The sequence below is a fragment of the Carcharhinus amblyrhynchos genome, chromosome 14, assembly GCF_965287045.1.
Source record: "Carcharhinus amblyrhynchos chromosome 14, sCarAmb.v2.hapA, whole genome shotgun sequence".
Taxonomy (NCBI): domain Eukaryota; kingdom Metazoa; phylum Chordata; class Chondrichthyes; order Carcharhiniformes; family Carcharhinidae; genus Carcharhinus; species Carcharhinus amblyrhynchos.
The window spans coordinates 62,605,608-62,621,177 of NC_137337.1; the positions used below are offsets into that span (position 1 = coordinate 62,605,608).

A 15,570-nucleotide genomic window follows, 5' to 3' on the forward strand; every position below is an offset into this window, starting at 1 on the left:
CAGTTTAATGTAGGGTGAGCAAGACACCCAGACTCCATCCCTGCGCTGTGCTGCCGTTGTAGGTCTCAGGGAAAGTGGCAATAAGGACCTTAGTTGGTCACACTCAACCGTGAAGCCAATTAAACATCAGGATCTCTACTCCAGAGTACCATCTTATTGCCCTTACAAGATATAGTGTACATACTGGATATGGACTTAGCGAGTAACCAGAAGACAGTACGAGTTCAAATCCCACCATAACATTGAGAATTTAAACTATTAAACTGATTAAAGTGACCAAGAAGCTTTTGCATTGTCATAAAAGCCAAATTAGTTCACTGATGTATGCTAATTTAACCTTAGCTACCCTCTGAAGTGACTTAAGTGATTTACTTGTATGTATTATTTACAACAACCAGGCATGAGCAATAAATGCAGCAGCCATGCTTCTCAAGGCCCCGCAAAAGACACATGGGGTGGATGATCAGTTAGTTGGTTTTGGCAGAATGGTTGGGAAATTACATATTGGCCAGGACATTGGGAAAAATCCTATGCTTTTTTTTCAAATAGTGCTGGGGGAACTTTTGTCTGAAAAGACAAAGTCTTGTTTAATGTTAATCTCAAAGATGGTGCCTCCAATGGTGCAGCACTCTTTGTACTGCATTGAAGTGTCAGCCTAGATTTATATACTCAAGTCCACAGCACAGCCTCAATGTCTCACTTGTTAACCAACTTTAACTTGTCTTTGGTATTGCTGAAAAAAGAGATCTTTTGAAGAAACTTTTCATTTTGCACTCATCAGGAAATTTTGAAAGCATACAAATCCAGTGGACGCAAATTGGTAGAGGTGTTGTGATGGAGTGTGCACCAGTGATGGATGACTGACAGTTAACTGCCAAATCCACTACTAGCCAACTAACCTTCTCATACAGAATAAATTTGTTGGGTCCTTTCAATTTGTATTCTTGCAAAATGTCCTAATAGGTGCAAGACAAAAAGCTTTGACAAAAAAGCCTTTTTTTTCAGCAATACTCAAGTTCTAACTACCAAATGTCTATTTATAACTTGTCTTTATTCTGTAGAAATGCTGCTGTCTTGCTGTGTACATTTCCTCTTTTCTGTCTAATTCACAGCCACCTCAGAATTTGTCTAAATAACAGCCATCTCAGGGAAGAATAAAACAGACATTGATCTGTTTCATATATATTAAAAAAACCTTGGGCTTCAGGTGATCTTTAGGAAATATTTGACTTTTACTGTGTTATTCAGGGTGTATTAACGATGCACTTTATAACCAGTCTCGTGCTCAGTTGAGACTTGCTGGGTGTTCAATAAATGTGGCCTCTTGCCCTTTCAGCTATTTAGTCCATGTCCAGTTAACAACCCCACAGCATACATGCGGGTGCTGCAGTTCACGTAAGAGACTAGAAGACACAGTATTTTCCTGTCCCGCCTACCACAGGAATTATAGTGGGTGGAGTGGACCATGCAAAGGTCGGCTGTCCTCAGGTGGGATTTTCTGGTTTTGCGGCGAGCAAGGCTGGAAACTCCCAGCCATATTATCTGTTTCCCCTCAACACTGTCTCTCACTCCACTCCAAAAAGAATGTGCACAAATTTGAAATGAAATGAGAACAGGTATTGAAATTGTGTAATCATGTTCACTAGCAAAGAATGTACTTTGAAAACTCATTTCCAAAATTGATTCTAAAGTATGTCAATGTTCCTTGACCTCTAAGTAGTAACTGAAACTGTGAGCACATTCAGTGCAGTAAATCAGTATTTTCTTTTTAAAACATTTCTATTTCCTTTTTACTATTTTCATATTTTGCCTCACTCTGGAATTAAATTACCTTAACACTTTTTCTTTATGGTACCAAACCAGAGAACCTTCTGTGTGTTAGAGTTTAAGGAACCAGAGTAGCCATGTTCATTAATCAGTCCTGATTAATAACACAGAGTTGCCTAAATAGGAAAGATTTTCCAGGATGGGAGCGCAGCATGGATAATGCATTGCTTTGGTGGGTTGCTGTCCTCCCCAAGCACCCTTGTCTTGCAGAACAGCTCTCTAGGAAACTTTAACCTCCTCCAAGCCACCTTGGGATCTGCACTTGCACCTGTAACTCATTGAGCTGGATCTAGCTGAAAACTAACATATTAAAATTATAAGTCTCTGCCCCCCTCTGTTGTCCAGATTTTGCATTACAAAGCATCCAATTAGAATAGGCATTTAAGGAAAGAAATGCAACAAAAATTAACATCAGAACACACACCTTCTGACATTTCAAAGAGTAATATTGTGCATGCTGTATAAGCTTTTATGTTTTTGTGTAATCTGTATGAACAGATTAATCTTAAATTTAAAGTTTATTTATTAGTCACAAGAAGGTAGGTCTACTATTAACTAGTTTTAAAATTGGCTTTCACTTGAGCAATACTGCTGTTTTCTAACTTGGCACTATCCTGCACAGAGGACTTGACCACTCATCTGGCTTTCTGTACTGAGTCTGCCTGTTTGCTGTTATGTCTGTACTTTACAATACCTGTTGTCACTTAATGTATGGGCTGGATATTCAGCTCCCCTACTGGCAAATAATTAATTTAATTCTTCCCTTATTCATCCTTTAAGATACTCCTTAAAACTTATCAATCTTCAGAAAATTAGAACCTATGTTTATATGTATAGCAAAACATTTAAAAGATTGTGATATTGAATTTAACTTCATTTGTAGAGATATTTGAAATTGTAATGGGTTTTGATAATTGTCAGTCAGGGGAAACTGTTTCTTCACTGGTGGGCCTGTCAGTAACTGATCAGGTAATCGACAAAGGAACTAGGGGTTCCAAATTTTTTACACACAGCAAAGATCTGGAATGCATTACCTGAAAAGCTGATGAGAGCTGATGCCATGTAAATCTCAGAAACAAGTTGGATATTCTGTATATATGAAAAGGAGATGTTTGCAGAGAGTTCGCAGAGCAGTGAGACTCATTGAATAGCTCTTACAAACAGTTGGCATAAACATGATGGGCCAAATGGCCTCCTGTGGTGTAATTCCAAAGACTTGCCTTTAACATGCACACCTCCAAAATATATTATCCTGTATCACATGTTCTGTAATAGATATAGTGAAATGACATGGGCACAGTATGCAATAAATGTTCAGGATTAGTGTTGGGTAGATAGATACTGCGCAATAGATTAACTGGTAAAGCTTTCAGGTTATCAGGTAGTTCTGACTGTCAACCAACTGGAAGGTAGCAAACTGAGGAAGTGCTGACCTATGGAGAGGAATGGTCAGATATGGATATCATTACAGAACACCAGCAGCTAATGTGAGTGGGTGGATTGCCTATAACAAATGAGGCAAGAGGGAATGGACAGACAGACTTAACAGGGCAGATCAAATGAAAGGAAAAACTTATTATTGTTCAACGTCATTGGCAATCCAAAGGTTAAATTACTGTCCCCTACTTTCTGGAAGTTTTCTGTTTTGTATATTTATGATTCTTTCATTATCCATTTTGAACTTTGCAGTTGGAAATTTTTGACTGAGACTTGTGGTGAGGATTCTGTTGTAGGTAAGCCCTAAATGATGATGTTCTTAATCAAGTATTTAATGTTGCCATAACTTCTTCATGTGTGCTTGGGAATAACATGTCTTGAAAGACAGTGTGGCAGTTAAGCCATAGGTTATATAAGAATTCCATAGTAATTTTAATACTCCCAAGAGAAGTTCAAACATTTTCAAGTGAACTTGCTGTCTAAACAGAGATTCTTAAAGTAAAAGCTTGAAACCTTCACTGAATTGTGTACCAGATCCCTCATTCAACAAAGTACTGAGCACTGATTATAGGAATTACACATCCACATATCCTCGGGGAATGTCAGTAATTAGTACTGGTGGATCTGAAACTTTGGTACATTGGCTTCTACACAGATACATATGAATGATCCACATGTAGGATTTCAAGGAATAGCAATGTGTAGATGGAGAGGAATGGTCAGATATGAATATCATTATAGAACACCAGCAGCTAATGTGAGTGGGTGGATTGCCTGTAACCAATGAGGCAAGAGGGAATGGACAGACAGACTGTTAACAGGGCAGATCAAATGAAAGGAAAAACTTACTTTTGTTCAACATCATTGGCAATCCAAAGGTTAAATTACTGTCCCCTACTTTCTGAAAGTTTTCTGTTTTGTATATTTGATTCTTTCATAATCCATTTTGAACTTTGCAGTTGGAAATTTTTGACTGAGACTTGTGGTGAGGATTCTGTTGAGATTAAGACAAGTTCCGAAGCTGAGGCTAACTGAAAAGATTAAAGGAAAACATAGGCCAGCAGGATGGAAGTGGAGTGGGCAGATGCACTTCAATGCAGAAAAATACCATAAAATCCAATTTATAGTAAAGAATAGGAAAAGGAAATCCATCTTAAATGTCTGGATTTTAATAACAGGGTGCAAGGGACTTTGATTTGCAGAAACATCGGTCATTGAAGCCAGAGCAATAGAGAAGCTCAACAAAATATCAAATGGCTATTTGTTTCATAGTAACCAGAAGGAAGGAATAATGTACTGTTTGTACAAGATCTTCATTAGTCTGAATTTGAAGCATGTTGGAGCCCATTATAAATAGAAAATGTGCAATTGTTAACAAGACGAGGAATTATTGATAATGAAAAGATACTGGAGAAGGTTCAGCTTTTCTCAAAACACTGCAAAAGTTAATTATTCATTCTTGGGATGTGGGCATCACTGGCTAGATCAGGATTTATTGATCATCCCTAATTGTCCCTTGTTGATTAATATGGTGTAGGTACATCCACAATGCTATCGGGGTGGGGGGGGAGCGGGCAGAGGGATTGACTTCCAGATCAGTAAAGGAATGGCAGTATGTTTCCAAGTCAGGGTGGTGGTTGTTTTGGAGGGGAACTTCCAGGGGATGGTGCCTCCATGTGTCTGCAAAGGTTAATCTTTTGTGATCTTCCAACATTTTGAAGGGCTAACTGACATGGTAAGTGATGATGGATTGTTTCCATTGGTTTGCAGGCATTCTCAAAATAATTAAGAGGATGTCCGGAAAATGTAATTTGGCAGTAGGTGATTTGGAGATGGAACATTTACTGTCATTGAAGCAGAGGATAGTGAGTCGGTGAGTGAAATTAGATGGGACAGCGCACGTGGAATAAAGCACAGGTGCACTCAGCTCTGTGGTCTGAAGGGCCTGATTCTGTATTGGTACTGTTACGACGTGGAGATAATGTTTCCCTCTGTGTGATTTTGGAACCCCCCCAAAAGGATAAACCTCGCTTCATAATGTTAAGTGTGTGAGATCGTAGGGAGCTATTGGTTTTGGTAAATTAAAGCAGGATCTGTCACTCTCTATCATGAACAATTAACAGGTCTTTTTTTTTAGAACTGGTGACAAACTGATTAAAACAATTAACAAACTGAATAAACTCCCCAATAGAGTGCTGCTCAAATTACAAGACTCATTTAGAAATAATGAAATAAAGCATTACAGACTATAGTCAATCTCAAATAACATAACACCAGGAAGTATGAACTTTCTTCTGAAGCTGGAATACTTTGAGTTGTTTCTCCTTCTACTTAGATGGTGATTGGAAGAAGTTATACATTAAAACTATGGTATTTCATATAAGAGCCTCGTCTATCCTCTTTTCCTCAAGAGGTAGCAAGCATACTCTAACTGTCATCTCCCCTTGTCCGGGTAGAAATACCTGGCATTACCTCTCAATATTCCTGCAATTTGAGTGGCTTGAGACTATCAACAAGACTCAAATTTGAATTAAATTGGTTCTATGACTTTGAGAGCTTGCTCATTGGTTCAATTAAAAACTTGTTTTGCTGTGCTGGAACTCTGGCTGCTGTTTTGGACAGAAGTGTTGCAAAGTTGGCTTCTGCAGCCTGCTTTCTGCAGTTTAAAATTCCAAGCACAGAGACACATGCTTTTTAAAGAGACAATGCTATATGATTTCTTTAGGTGTTCTTAGCATTTTTCAATATTTACATTTGTCAAACACCACATTTTAACTTTATATATGCAACTTCATAACAGTACAGGCTTCTTGAATTACATTGTGGTGCTATCAGACCTGCAGATGCATCATGTTATATGACATGATATTGCTATAAGCGATACTGAATAACTGCTATGCTTGATAGCCCTATCTTGGTTTTCTCCCCAGCTGTACTAAAGGTACTATTTCTTGCTGAGTCCTTTCTCACCTCAGAAATTACTCTTCGTTGTACAATCCTTCACAGTATCGGAATGGCTAGGTGAGCGGGCAGTGAGGTGGATTGTGGGGAGCATGTCTTAAGAGTTGGGATACTGCAGAGATGCATTCTGTTCCTACAGCAAATGAACACGTGAGCAGATAACACTGAGTGGCAATTAGAGTCAGGAATTGTGGCTGATTTTTGGAGGCCTGAAAGACTACCACCTAACTGAGCCACCTAACTGAGATCAGCCAAAGCACTGGAATCTACCCTCCAGCTATGTTGTTCAGGACCACAGCAAATAGAGCACTGACTTACCAAACTATCAACCCACCAAACTTTTGACCCCATTAAATTACCAATTTACCAAACTACTGAACCACCAAACAATGAGGGAAGGTTATTGACTATAATTAATGACCAAAAATTATTTATAAACAGCATGTAAAACAATTTTTAAAAAATCAGACACAAGAACTATGATATAAAAATACATTTGTGTTTTTAGTAATCATGGTGGGAGTACATTAATTGAATACATTAGTAGCATTTACAATAACAGTCACAGTCAATTATATGAAACTTATAGTGTGTAACATCAATCTGATACAGTATTTAAGAGGCAGTGGAACTAAGTTCAGAACGGAGCAGATAAAACACAAATTAACAGTTTTGCAGAAGGCAGGGAAGTGTGAAGATACTTAAGGATCACACCCTGCTCATCTATACATCTTATCCATTAGTTACATTTCTGTTGTATTAATTTCACAGCATTGAACAGAGGTTGGGCATACTGCAACAATGGAGATTTTGCATGTGTCTCTACATTTATATCAGTGTGCATGCATGTTTGCATATGATTGTATGTGTGTGTGTACGCATGTGTAAAACCAGAAAAAGATGGGAGTGCACAGCATGCCTGACAATGGTTAAAAATAAAAGAACAAAGCTGATTCAGTTTTCAGGTGCAGTCCATGGTCAGCACTAAAGTTTAAAGTTTATTTATTAGTGTCACAAATAGGCTTACATTAACACTTCAATGAAGTTACTGCTAAAATCCCCTAGTTGGCACGCTTCAGCACGTGTTCAGGTACACTAAAGGAGAAGTTACCATAGCCAGTCCACCTAACCAGCACATCTTTAGGACTGTGGGAGGAAAACGGTGCACCTGGAGGAAACCCATGCAAACAGGGGGAGAACACACAGGCTGCACAGACAGTGACCCAAGTCTGGAATTGAACCCGGATCCTGGTGATGTGAGACGGCAGTGCTAAGCACTGTGCCCCCATCCTGAAGTTATGACGAAGGGTTTACATCAAAATGATTACTTTGTGCAAGTGCTGATGAGCTTTTCATAACATTTTCTGATTTTATTTCAATTTCCATGTTCATATTTTATTCATGTGTATATATGCTCCCACGCATGCGTACTGTATTAGTAATCCAGAGGCCTAGGCTAATCTTCTGAGGACATGGATTCAAATCCTACCACGGCAGTTAATGGAATTAAATTCAATTATAAATCTGGAATATTAGTCTCAGTAACAGTGACCATGACAAGTAGAATCAATTGTTGTAAAAACCCATCTGGTTCACTTATGTCCTTGAAGGAAGGAAATCTGTAGCTCTGATCTGGTCTGGCCCATGTGTAACTCCAGATCCACAGCAATATGGTTGACTTAGGTGGATTGGCTGTGATAAATTGTCTATTAGTGTCAGGAGATTGGCAGGGTAAATATATGGGGTTACAGGGATAGGGCCTGAGTGAGATGTTGTTGGTGTAGGCTCGATGGGCTGAATGGCCTCCTTTTACACTGTAGGGATTCTATGATTCTTAAATGTCCTTATTTTAAGGGCAATCAGGGATGGGTAACAAATGCTGGCCTTGCCAGTGATGCCCACATCCCATGAATGAAATGATTAAAATATGCAAACATGATGCACATGGAGCAATTGCTGGGCTGAATTGCTGACAGCTGCAGTTTGGCTTTTCTAGTTCTGGGCTACTATAGATCAATTGACAGTTATCAGAATGACCAGTGAGTATAGGGAGCTAGGGCATATAGTGCTGGGGAGCACACGTGTAGAATCTCAAATTGAGGGTTCTCACCAGAATTTAACTACTAGTGACATTAGTTCATAGAATCATAGAAACCCTACAGTGCAGAAAGAGGCCAATTAGGCCAGCGACTCTGCATCAGCCACAATCCCACCCTGGCCCTACCTCCACATATTTACCCAATAATCTCTCTAACCTACACATTTTAGGATTCTAAGGGGCAATTTTACCATAGCCAATCTACCTAACCCACACATCTTTGGACTAAAGTTAGGTCTTTTGTAAATCTGTTCTCAAAGACAGTTCAGCACTGGAAGACAACTGAAAAATTAAGATTCGTACAATAGATTACCTTGAAAAGAGCAATGAGACAGATCCCTCATCCAGTCTGAATGTAAACGGAAACATCAGTTCGCATGGAGCAAATGTAGGCACATAAAAACACCCCCACCAAAACACTCCAATCCCAAGACTCAAGCAGAAGGAACACACAATACAAGCCAGTCTCAGCCTCTCAAGAGCTGCTGTTGTACACTCAACCCAAGCAGGAACAGTGACTGAACAGAAAAAACTCGGAGACTAATGTTATCAAAAAAAACAGAACTGAGTGGGATCTTGAAGCTGGGGCCGTTTCCAAGAAGGCTGAGACGCAGTTCAAAAATCTCAGCCCAGTGAAACAGTAGCTTCCGTGCTTCCCATTTAAGAGATAGATTTTAAAAAGTTACTCAAAAAATACATTTTAATACTATGTAATTTTAAATGAACAGTTTCACCGTTTGTGAAAACGTAACTGCCATCAACCGCCCCCGCCCCCCCAATCCGTGGGTACTGAAAACACAACTCAAGCCAAGAGTGGTTTGAAATGTGTTCCAGAAATGGGCTCAAAAGCAGAGTGAAACCGGGTTGCTGTGAGATTAGCAGACTCATAGCGACAGCCACTACTTTAGAAATCCTTTGCGGGTGAATTTAAAGGGAGCGGGTTCCCAAGTGAATGCAAAATTTCCCCTCTCTCCCTGGGTGTAATACTCGTACTGAAGTCCCCTCATCTATTGAAAGTATCTTTTTCCAAACCAGCCTGGAAACCTGAAAATATGTTGAGCTGGGAAGGAATTGGAGTTGGTGGTTCTTTTCCAATCGCAGAGGCTGTATTTGGTGACTTGGTGTGTAAAAATCATAGAATCCCTACAATGCAGAAGGAGACCATTCAGCCCATCGAGCCTGCACTCTCAACAATCCCACCCAGGCCCACCCCGTAACCCTGCCTATCTACCCTTGCTACTCCCTGACACTAAGGGGCAATTTAGTATGGCCAATCCACCTAACCCGCACTGCTGTTGATATTTTGGATCAGATTCATTCCCCAGTCTCTCAGCTCCCTCCCTCTCTCTCTCTCACTTTGCCTTTAGGCTGGAGAGACTATTCCGCAGTAAGTGTCCCTGAGTTTGACCAGCACAGTGAAGGGCTCCGGCTTGATGGTCAGTCCGTATGTACAATTCATGCTTAGCTCCTCCGAGGGGTTGGCCTCGAAGCTGCACTGGTGCAGGAGGATGGCGGTGAAGAGGAAGATCTGGATCTTGGACAGATGTTCGCCAATGCACCGCCGCTTGCCCATGGAGAAGATCATCACCCTGCTAGCCAGCTCCCTGTCCATGCTGCCGTCGTCCTTCAGGAACCTGCTCGGGTCGAAGGTGCCAGGCTCCCTCCACTTGCCCTGGTCGTGGTTGACGGACCACTGGTTAATGAAGACCACCGTGTCCTTGGGGATGCGGTAGCCGTTGATGTCCACCTGGGTAGTGGTGGCGTGGGGGATGGTCATGGGCACGAAGCTGGTGAATCTCATGACCTCGCAGAGGAAGGCCTCCAGGCTGGGCAGCTGGGGTCTGTCCTGGAGGGCGGGCAGCCTGCCCTTGCCCACCACCTTGTCGATGTCCCGCTGCAGCCGCCTCTGCAGCTCGGGGAAGCGGATGAGCTGGAAGATGATCCAGCTGAGGGCGGTGGAGGTGGTGTCCTGTCCGGCTCCCAGGATGTCAGTGAGGGAGCCCTCCACATGCTCCTTGCTGAGTGCCCCCTGTGCCAGCCCGCCGTGCTCTATCGCCTCGATGAAGGCGTCGCTCATGTCCCGGGTGCTGCCAGGCTGGTAGGTGGCGCGGTGCTGGGCAATCTTGTCGCGGACAAACTCGAAGAACTCGCGGTTGAGCTGCTTGAAGTCCTGGTAGACACTCCGCACCGGGTTGGGGAAAGCCTGGAGCCAGGGCATGGCGTCCACCAGGCTGCCAGCGCCCACCGTCTGGCCAAACTTGTCGTTCCTGCCCAGCAGCTTCCTGAACTCCAGGTCATCGTGGCTGTACCTCCGGCCGAAGCACAGGGCACACATCACGTTGGCAGTGGCCACCACCAGGTGCCGGGAGGGCTCGAAGTGTCGTCCGGCTGCCCCCAGCCTCAGGAAGAGTTGGATCAGGTCACAAGCCTCGCCGCTGACATGCTGCTCGAAGAGTTTCTTGGTCTGGCTGTTGGCGGTGGAGAAAGCCCGCACGGTGGCTTGTGCCAGCCGGCGGTGGAGCTGCCACTGCCCGCTGTAGCTGCCGAATGCCAGGCTCCTGCCCCCGGACACCAGGCGGAAAGAGGCGAAGTCGGGTCTGCCGGCGAACTGGGCGTTGTGCTGCAGCAGCGCCCGGCGGATGGTCTCCTCCCCGTTCAGCACCACGATCGGGTGGCGCCCCAGGCGGATCTGGAAAATGTCGCCGTAGCGCCGGGCCATGCGGGTGAAGGTCAGGTGCGGCGAGCTGCCCAGCTGCATGGCGTTGCCCACCAGCGGCCAGGCGAAAGGGCCGGGCAGCCTCCTCCCGGTGCTGCCTTTCCCGCCCCGCCGCCTTCTCCAGTCCCGCAGCCACCTGCAGCCCTCCAGGCAGAGCAGCAGCAGCAGGGACAGCAGCAGGGCGGGCTGAACCTGCCATCTCCCCTCCCCTGCCAGCCCCAACACACAATCCATCCCTTCCTCGGCCTCCCACAGGGATTGCTGCTGCCCCCGTGCCAACCTCACCCCCTCTCTGCCAACTCCTTGTCTCAAATTCTTTCACACACACCGACCTTCTGGTGATTTGCCCACTTTCTGCTCTTCTCCCAAACTTCAGCCAACATCTGGTTCAGGCTGGGCACACACTCAAGTCTGCTCCTTTTTGCAATGTTGCCACCTTTTGGGTTTTGTGAAGTTTTGTGGGGTTTTCTTGGTGGAAGGTTCTCAGTTGTTCCTGAGGTTTCTTGCAGAAGTTGCCTGACTCCCAGACTCTATCCTGTGGTTCTCCTTCCCCAGCCGGTCAGTATTCCGCTCCGGAGCTCTTTGGGTTTTGCATTTATAGCCCAGAGGGCAGCCGCCGATTCCCCTCCCTTCCAAACTGTCTCACTTCATTCATCCTCTTTACGTGATGTCAAACCAATGGGGATAACCCGGCGCTGGGCTTGGGAAATCCATGACTGAGACTCGAGCGGGCAAACCCCCCTCACTCCCCCAGAGCAGTCTGATCATTCCGGCTTCTGATCCTTCAGAGGGTGGGAGAGAGTCATCTCCTCCCCTTAAGGAGGCTACAGCAGTGAGTGGCAACTTAAAGCGGCAACAGTGGGTACGGAGCACACTCCAGCCCGTTTCTCTCTTCAGTATCCCCAAATCAGTCAAAATGACTATTTTCGGGTATTATCCGAGAAAAGAAACTGCCATAGGAGACAAACCCTCCAGAAAGCAACCTTTAATCCATTTCCTAAATGAGTTAATTCTGAGAAATGCTTTTTCAGGGAAAAAATAACAAAGTAACATTTCACAGACCCTGGATTTATTCACAGCCAATGACATATTTTTGAAGTCTAGTCACTATTGTAATGTAGCTCACAGCAGCTGACACACACACATATATACATACAAACACATATATAGACAGGCACACACACACACACACACACACACATAAATATACATAGGCACACACACAAATACACACAGGCACACACACACACTAATACACACATACATATAAACACACACATACACAGGCACACACTCAGGCATACGCAGGTACACATAAATATACACGGACATACATGCACACAAATACACACAGGCACACATACATACAAACACACACATGCATACCTAGACACACACAGGTGCACACACACACACTCAGGCATGCACACAGACACACACATGCACACAAAAAAAGCAGCCACAAGTAGCCATGTGATAATTAACAGATAAATCTGTTTTAGATAAAAACAAAATCTGCTTTAAATGTTGGCTAAGGGAGGTCTGTTGTCCAAGGCACTGCGTACAATTCCCCACTCTTCTTCAACATCTTTTACCTTGGTGAGAGGGCCGAGAGGACTTCAGGTTAAGGTCTTCTTTGAAAGCTGGTACCTCCAGCAGTGCAGCACTGCCTCAGTACTGAACTGACATCAGCCTGGATTTTTGAGTTTCATTTTCTCCAATGGAAATTGAACCCACAACCTATGTGTCAGCTGTGGCTTAGTTGGTAACATTCAAGGAAAGCTTTCCACAGGCATTAAGAACAAAAGTCAAGGCTGGCACTTCTATGTAGTACTGCGGGGTTGGGGGAAGGTGTTACACTGTTGGACGAGCTGTCTTTACGATGAGAAGTTAAATTGAGGCCCCATCTGCACTCTCAGAAGGATGTAAATGACCCTGTCGTGCTAGAGCAGGGCAGCTCTGGTCTGGTGTTCTGTTCAATATTTATCCTCGATCAACATCATATCCCCCACTCGACCATTACCGTCAAGCCAGGGATCAACATTGGTTCAATGGAGAGTGTAGGAGGGCATGTCAGGAGCAGCATCAGACATACCTAAAAATGAGGTGTCAACTTGGTGAAGCTTCAACTTCAAACTGCATAAACAGCAAGTAATCCACAGCCAATGGATCAGATCCAAGCTCTGCAATCCTGCCACATTCAGCTGTGAATGGTGGTAGACAATTAAACAATTCACTGGAGGAGGAGGCTGCACAAACATCCCCATCCTGAATGATGGAAAAGCCCAGAAGGTCAGTATAAAAGTTAAGGCTGAATCATTACAACAACCTTCAGCCTGAAGTGCCGACTGGATGATCCATCTCGGCCTCCCCCAGAGTTTCTCAGCATCACAGATACCAGTCTCCAGCCAATTCGATTCACTCCATGTGATATTAAGAAATGATTGAAGGCACTGGATACTACAGTGGCTTTGACAATATTCTGCTAGCAATAACCAGCTCAGTGAAGCCCAGTTTGGATTTTGCCAAGTGTACTCAGCTCCAGGCAGTCTTGTTCAAGCGTGGGCACAAGTGCTGAATCCCAGAGGTGAGGTGCAAGTGGCTGCCCTTGACATCAAGGCAGCATTTGATCGAGTGTGTAATCAAGGAGCCTGAGCAAAACTGGAGTCAATGGGAATCAGGGAGAAAACTTTCCACTAGTTGGAGTCATATCTGGAACAAAGGAAAATGGCTGTGGTTGTTGGAGGTCGATCATTTCAGTCCCAGGATATCACTGCAGGAGTTCCTCAGAGGTGTGTCCTGAGCCCAACCATTCTCAACTGCTTCATCAATGACATTCCTTCCACTATAAGTCAGAAGTGGGGATACTCACTGATGATTGTACAATGTTCAGCACCATGTCCGAATGCAGCAAGATCTGGACAACATCCAGATTTGGATTGATAAACGGAAACAATATTCGTGCCACACAATCACTAGACAACTACCATCACCAACAAAAGAGAATCCAACCATTGCCCCTTGACATTCAATGGCATTACCATCACTGAATTCCCACTAACAACATCCTGGGGGTTACTAGTGACCAGAAACTGAACTGGACTAGCCATAAAAATACTGTGGCTACAAGAGCAGGTCAGAGGCTAGGAATCTTGCGCTGAGTAACTCAGCTCCTGACTGAGTTACAATAAACACTGGCCTGGTAAGCAACATCTGCATCCCATAAAAGAAACATATGATGTGGTCATTATCTTGGTGCTGTTTTGGGAGATTGCTGTGCACAAATTAGCTGCTGCATTTCCTACATAACAACCTGACTACATACCAAATATGGTTAATTGACAATAAAATGCTTTGAAACATCAGGTAGTTGTGGGAGGCACTATATAAATGCAAGTCCATCCTCTGTCTCAGAAGTGAGAGTGCTACCCACTGAGTTAGAGTAGACATTTTGTACATTCAATCCTCAAGCATTCTGAAGCTGTTATTTTAGGTCAAGCTTCATTCTGTTATTCACCAACCCCCCACCACAATCCAACCCACCCACATGCCCCACCATCCACTGGTGAAAGTGGTATTATGTGGTGCTTGTCACTTTGAGGGAGCAGTGCTAACCACTGTGCAACCATGCCACCCCCTCCAGAGACTGGACTAGAAAATCTATGCTAGTAGGTTAGTTTGGTGCTGATGTTTGGATGAAGCATTAAACAAAGCCATACCTCCCCTCTCAGGCTGATGTAAACTACACCATGGCACTATTCAAAAGAGGAACAGAGAGTTCTCCCTGCTGTATGAGCCAAAGTGTAGCCCTCATGTAACATCACAGAGTGTTTATTGTTGTTGTTGGCACAGTTCCAGAATTATTGAGAACATAAATTCACCAAAAAATTGATTACATTGCAGCCCATGATCACCCCTGTGATTCCACCAGTGACCAGTTCCTAATCTCAACTGTCTCTTTACAATGGGGAGAGAGTGACAAGCAAAGCTGGGCACATCTTCCTAGGAAACCCAGTGCCAGTCAACGTGGGCTGCTGACACACACTATCCAAAGTCTGGTTGAAGAGGCAAGCAAATAACTGGTTACATAGAATCACTGACGCCCTATGGTGCAGAAGGAAGCCATTCAGCCTATTGAGTCCGTACCGACTCTCTGGCAAAGCATCCCACCCAGGCACATCCCCGCCCTATCCTCACATATTTACCTTACTAATCCCCCTAACCTACACACCTTGGGACACTGAAGGCCAAGTTAGCATGGCCAATCCACCTGACCCACACATCTTTGGACTGTGGGAGGAAACTGGAGCACGCGGAGGAAACCCATGCAGACACAGGTAGAATGTACAAACTCCACACAGACAGTGACCCGAGGCTGGAACTGAACCTGTGAGGCAGCAGTACTAACCTCTGCGCAACTGTGCCACCCTAATTCCTTAGGCAGTCCAGGGTCCACCCTATTTGGGAACCGAATCTACGCAGTGCAAAATTAATCAACATTTTACAAGATCAAAAATAAAGTAAAAGTGAC

At 43.9% G+C, this 15,570-nt stretch overlaps 2 protein-coding genes across 3 annotated transcripts in view; one reads left to right on the top strand and one right to left on the bottom strand.

Annotated features, from left to right (window-relative positions):
• The window catches only part of LOC145352735 (regulator of microtubule dynamics protein 3-like), a 315,582-nt gene that overhangs the window by 286,402 nt on the left and 13,610 nt on the right, over positions 1 to 15,570 (top strand). The gene's annotated exons all lie outside the window — the stretch shown is intronic.
• On the bottom strand, positions 8,622 to 11,382 carry cyp1c1 (cytochrome P450, family 1, subfamily C, polypeptide 1). The gene has a single exon (XM_080202993.1). The coding sequence runs from the start codon at positions 11,271 to 11,273 to the stop codon at positions 9,687 to 9,689; it is 1,587 nt and encodes a 528-aa protein (XP_080059119.1). The 5' UTR covers positions 11,274 to 11,382; the 3' UTR covers positions 8,622 to 9,686.